This window comes from Heterocephalus glaber, unplaced genomic scaffold, assembly GCF_053883595.1.
Source record: "Heterocephalus glaber isolate CG9 unplaced genomic scaffold, H.glaber_assembly_v1.0 deba00000809, whole genome shotgun sequence".
NCBI classification, from domain to species: domain Eukaryota; kingdom Metazoa; phylum Chordata; class Mammalia; order Rodentia; family Bathyergidae; genus Heterocephalus; species Heterocephalus glaber.
The window spans coordinates 11,970,659-11,972,068 of record NW_028258163.1 but is presented as its reverse complement, the minus strand read 5'-3'; the positions used below and the strand labels follow the sequence as shown (position 1 = coordinate 11,972,068).

The following is a 1,410-nucleotide window of genomic DNA, read 5'->3' as shown; positions in this document are numbered from 1 at the left end:
CATAAATGAATAGTTCATTCACATCTATTGTTGGAACTCACAGCATTGCCAAGTATGTGGCAGGTGTTATATCACATTTACAATTTCTCTTAAGAAACAGAAATCATAAAGCTTCAAAAAACTGAAGCTGCCAATCAAGAAGGAAGCTCTAAACATTTATCAGGAAGTCATCAGTTCCTTAAAACTGTGAGTTTTGAGTAATCTTGTTACACAAAGGGAGATCTTCCTCTATAAATACAGATAATGTTATACATTTAAAGAGAAGATTCAAAGTCTAGATCATCATCATCTGTGCAGAAGGAGTTCACATCTGCTAAGTGGCAGATTTCTCTTTTCAGGGGCTCAGAACATACATTCCTGTGCCTGGCAGAGGCAGTGCTGGTCGGCTGGGGAGAAGAAAAGAAGGAGGAATCCTCTGAACCTGGATTACTGCTCTGAGCTCACTAGGAACCCAGCAAAGACACTGGTAAGAGGGGACAACTTCAGGCTGGGATGAGCAGGGAAACAAAAGATAGCTGGAAGGAGGTGGTCAGAGATGAAGGTCAACATCTCAGGAGGAAAGAGGTGAAAAACCCGGGTTTCTGACATGAGAGTTATTGCATACATTAGTACAGGTCAAAGAGGGGAATGGGCTATGTCAATTAGAGGAAAGGTCTGCTCACCTCATTCTTTCACTGGAATTGTGAGATTACGTGAGAGAGATTTTTAAAATAGGTATGAAATCTTAGAAGGCAAAACAAAGATATAAATAGTTTTGACTAAGAATTTTGCTCTTATTGCTTCTACTATTACCATGACCTTCTCTTTTCCTACACAGAAAAGATGATGCGAGATGTGAGATTTCCGCTCCTATTGCTGCTGGCACTCCTCTGTCCTCTTTGTAGTGCACCTCCGCCTCAGGGCTTCACCAGTTTTCAGTGGTTTTCTACTCAGCACGTACAGCCAAATCAGAACATCTCATGCAATGTGGCAATGACAGCTATCAACCAACATCTCCCTCGCTGTAAGCCTACAAACACCTTTCTGCATGACTCTCCCCAAAATGTGATTAATGTCTGTACTTTGCAAAGTGTGTGCTGCAGGAATTGTCAGAACAACTGCCACCGGAGTGCACAACCTGTGGGCGCGACTGTCTGCCGGCTTACTAGAGGGAGCACCAAACCTAACTGCCACTACACGGCTAGTGTCATATTAACAGACTTCTTTGTGGCCTGTAATCCACGTCAGGCAGGTGACCCTCCGAATCCACTGGTTCCTGTACACTTAGATTAGATTTTCTAAAGTTTTGATGATTTTTCTCTAGTTTGACAGTGTCTATTACAGTTTCTTCTGCTTTTTCATTTTCTTGTTCTTACAAAAGAAAGAGGGGAAGTGTTGGGAGAATCAGAGTACCTAGAACACGGTACCAGA

At 42.4% G+C, this 1,410-nt stretch overlaps 1 protein-coding gene across 1 annotated transcript; it reads left to right on the top strand.

Moving 5' to 3' along the window:
* The first annotated feature begins 308 nt into the window (after positions 1-308).
* LOC147829031 (ribonuclease K3-like) lies at positions 309-1,410 on the top strand. The gene is made up of 2 exons (XM_087207456.1): positions 309-466; positions 818-1,410. Exon 2 carries the CDS (start codon positions 823-825, stop codon positions 1,270-1,272), a length of 450 nt encoding a protein of 149 aa, XP_087063582.1. The 5' UTR covers positions 309-466; positions 818-822; the 3' UTR covers positions 1,273-1,410.

Bases quoted from the DNA above. Each gene is read 5' to 3' on its own strand.
- LOC147829031 (XM_087207456.1), top strand. From the start codon at position 823: ATGATGCGAGATGTGAGATTTCCGCTCCTATTGCTGCTGGCACTCCTC.